Source organism: Drosophila persimilis, unplaced genomic scaffold (assembly GCF_003286085.1).
Source record: "Drosophila persimilis strain 14011-0111.01,24,50 unplaced genomic scaffold, DperRS2 tig00000000-arrow-pilon, whole genome shotgun sequence".
Classification (NCBI taxonomy): domain Eukaryota; kingdom Metazoa; phylum Arthropoda; class Insecta; order Diptera; family Drosophilidae; genus Drosophila; species Drosophila persimilis.
Genome location: NW_020825288.1, coordinates 12,270,084 through 12,273,527, shown reverse-complemented (window position 1 = coordinate 12,273,527; position 3,444 = coordinate 12,270,084). Strand labels below are relative to the sequence as shown.

The 3,444-nt window shown below is 46.0% G+C and overlaps 1 protein-coding gene across 1 annotated transcript; it reads left to right on the top strand.

The window, feature by feature from the left end:
* The first annotated feature begins 761 nt into the window (after positions 1–761).
* LOC6588234 (kunitz-type serine protease inhibitor Hg1) lies at positions 762–1,981 on the top strand. Its single transcript, XM_002013347.2, has 2 exons — positions 762–1,120; positions 1,674–1,981. Exons 1-2 carry the CDS (start codon positions 991–993, stop codon positions 1,859–1,861), a joined length of 318 nt encoding a protein of 105 aa, XP_002013383.2. The 5' UTR covers positions 762–990; the 3' UTR covers positions 1,862–1,981.
* Positions 1,982–3,444: the final 1,463 nt, after the last annotated feature.

The following is a 3,444-nucleotide window of genomic DNA, read 5'->3' as shown; positions in this document are numbered from 1 at the left end:
GAGCAACAACAGTGCGGAAAATATAAAATGGGAGAACTGGGAGAGAAGAACGCGCGAACCGATGCCAGAGCCACTTGCCAAGAAACCAAAAAAGAAATAAAGCAGAGGCACAGACCAAAAAAAAAAATGCCCAAAACAAATGCTGCCCATTGTAATTAGAGACAATGGCAGAGAGATCCCCAGTGACTGCAGTGCGCGACCCTTTTGGCCCTTTTCCGACCCCAGCACGCCGCACCGCCTCTTATCTAAATTAATTCAAACGCCCGAAAGAAACACAAATAATTAAAATTAATTATGTGGAAAATATTCAATAAGTTGGAAATTATGCAAACGAGCGCAAAGTAAACGCCCCAAGATAAAACTAAGTGCAATTTGGCCCGTGCGACGCGGCGCAACGGTGGGACCAACGAGACTTTTGTTGACCGAAAATATCTTCTCCTACTTAGCGCTGATGGACACGGGCGGGCCACGGGTTGGATGAATGGATGGACAGATGCATGGACTGTTGGATTGTTGAATTGTTATATTGTTGGAGATGCGTATTGAGCATACCAGAAAGCTGTCAAGCTCTCAATGCTCGAAATACTTATATTTCGAATTTCCGAAGCAGCAGCCGAAGCAGAACCTGCCCAAGTATCTGGCGAATGGGATTAGGTATGGGTCGTACGAAAACTGTACGAACAATTTCCGGCATTTCGTATATAAACTGAAAATGCCCACAGACTGTGAGTTCTCTATTCAGTCTACTTCGGATCGGATCGTATCGACTCGCACGTTTTGTACTCGAAAGTAGCGCAAATTACTTAAAAATACCAGAAACGAAAATATTGGAACAGCCCCTGGCCCGGCCTGGTCTGCTGTGGTCTGCCATTCCGTTGTGCTCTTCTGCCAGTTTCTGTCCAACCACACACGAGAACACCTCTATAGCCAAGAGCCGCAGACGCAGCTGGTGCCGCTTCATTCCCCTTCGTTGTTCGCCGCGTGAAAAACATGAAATTGAAAATCAATTTGACGTTCCTCTGGGCGACACTAGTCGGCCTCTTGTCCATCATTCTATTGACACACACCGCACAAATTGAGGCATCGAGCGCTGGCACTGATGCGGTATGCAAGGAGCTGAGTAAGTACTGGGGCAAGCAACAAAATCTGGCTCGTAAAACTGCTAAATTACCGCTCTGGACAATAATTAGAAATAGTTCGAATGACTCAGACGCCACATGGTCTCGCAGAGGACTGACAAGATGAGAGCATTGTCATCGTAGAGGAATGATCAGACGACGGCATCGTATAGCAGCATCTTATATTCCCTTGAATAATGATCGATGCGTAAAAGCTCTACAAAGTAAAGACCGATGTCGTAATATTACTTGATTATCGACAGAACTTAATGCTATATATCATTTCTACTCGTACTGTGTACATTTTAATGGTTGCAGTGTTCTGGGTCTTGCCAAGTTCTGCCCGTCAGTCAATTCTGGCCACGAAATTGTTCTATTTTTTCGCTTATGACTGCAACGTGGCCAGGGAATTATGAAATATTCTGCCGTTTGCCTTGTGTCCCATATAAACAAAAGCATTTAATTGCACCAAATGAGGCCAAACGAGCGGCACTGGAGCGCATCGCGACAGACCATTTCCCGGAAACAATTAACAAGTGAATTTTTGCCTTTCAGACAATGTCAACTGCTATGTGGGCCGTAACGAGGGAAACTTCTGCAACAGCAAGGACCAGACCAAGGCGGTCACCCGGTGGTATTACGACAAGGGCATCTGCCGATCCTTCACCTACAAGGGCTGCAACGGCAACCGGAACCGCTTCTGCACCCAGGAGAGCTGCGACGTGCGCTGCGGCGACGATTGACCAGGAATATAGTCCCTATGTCCCCCTATATCACCTTAGACGATAAGTTTGTATGTTTAGGCTAAGCATTCAGAGCAAATAGAGATCGGATCGCAGGCGTCCGAGTCCGAGCAGCCGCTATGTGCTTAAGTGTTTTACCTTTGATCAAACGGACTCGCTAAAATGACTAAATGCCGCCCCAAAAATAGCCAGTCAAATGTTGTAAGCTGTCAGCGGTGGATCGGCACTCTGGTCCGGTCTGTCAGGGCACTGTATAAAAAGGGGGGAAAAAAGAGAAACTGAGCCAGGAAAAAATGCGCCAAATGTGCTAACTGTCAGGGGCATATCAAATGGCCCCCTGACACGGGTGTCTGACAGTGTCGCCAAGACTGTGAATTCTACCCATTAACGTCCGCGGACGTCCGTACTGCTGACGTACTCTGGTCCCTGATGATGCTGGACAGTGTCAGGGGGCAACATCCACCAGCCGGATAGTGTCAGGGGCACATCAAAGAGCTGTCAGCGTTTGCCCTTTTTTGCGACTATCGACTTACGGCTAATTAAAATGCTCCACACGAAAATTACATTTACCATTTACCTGTTGACAGATTCAGTGGTCTGACTGTGTGCTCATTAATAGTAGGCGCTCTCCCACATCTGTCGGTTTTGACAGGCTTGTGCTGGTGCTGTAGCCAGGACAGTGGAAGAGTGTAGTATAGTGCCTGATTGCTGTGCACAAACAAATGCCAATCAAATGCATAATAGCATCGAAGCGACGCGTCATGGAACATGACATGCCATTGATGGCAGCACATTAATCTGTTTAAATGACAGCACTCAGAGCTCAGAGGAATGCGATGCCGATGCCGATGCCGTTCCGAAACTCATCCGAGTCATGTGCTAAAACTTCGGTTTCAATGCGGGCAATTTTGGCCGTCAAATAAAACAAACGAAAAGTGAAAAATGTAAAACGAAAAGCTCAACTGATCAACGCACAGTTTTGACAGAATTTCGCAACGAAGATTCGCAGTGAAAGATATTTTTGTTGTGCCAGCAATTTGCATGAAATTAGTTTGCTTTCCGATCTAATTGGAAATTTAAAACGTACGCATGGCATGGAATACGTACGGCAAAGGCCTTCCCGGGCCTATGCTGTGGCTATAATGAAAAATGGCAAATCCACGCGGCATTAGGCGAAAGCCAAATCATCAACGATTTTGCCAAAAATAATGTGAAATCAGGAATATATGAAAATTTACACAAAAAAAATGTCGACGTCATAAAAATATTGAAGCCCTGAATCTGGGCTGGGCAAGCATCAAGTACATGTAATTTGATTATTTATCACATTTTTGTATTTTTAACGACTCAATTGAGTTTTATGTGACCAAAAGTCAGAAACGAGGATGGGCCCGGAGCTCTGATGTCTGTGCTGGGGCTCCATTACGGCCACAGAGCGGAAAGCATTTGTCGACGGGAACAGGTGCCCCCTGCTGCAAAGCTGCTGCAACTCCACAAAGCTGATGCCGTACTTTGGGTCGATCAAAAAAGTTTTGCCCAGGACGACCAGAACTTTGACAATGCTCTCAAAAGTATGCTATGCT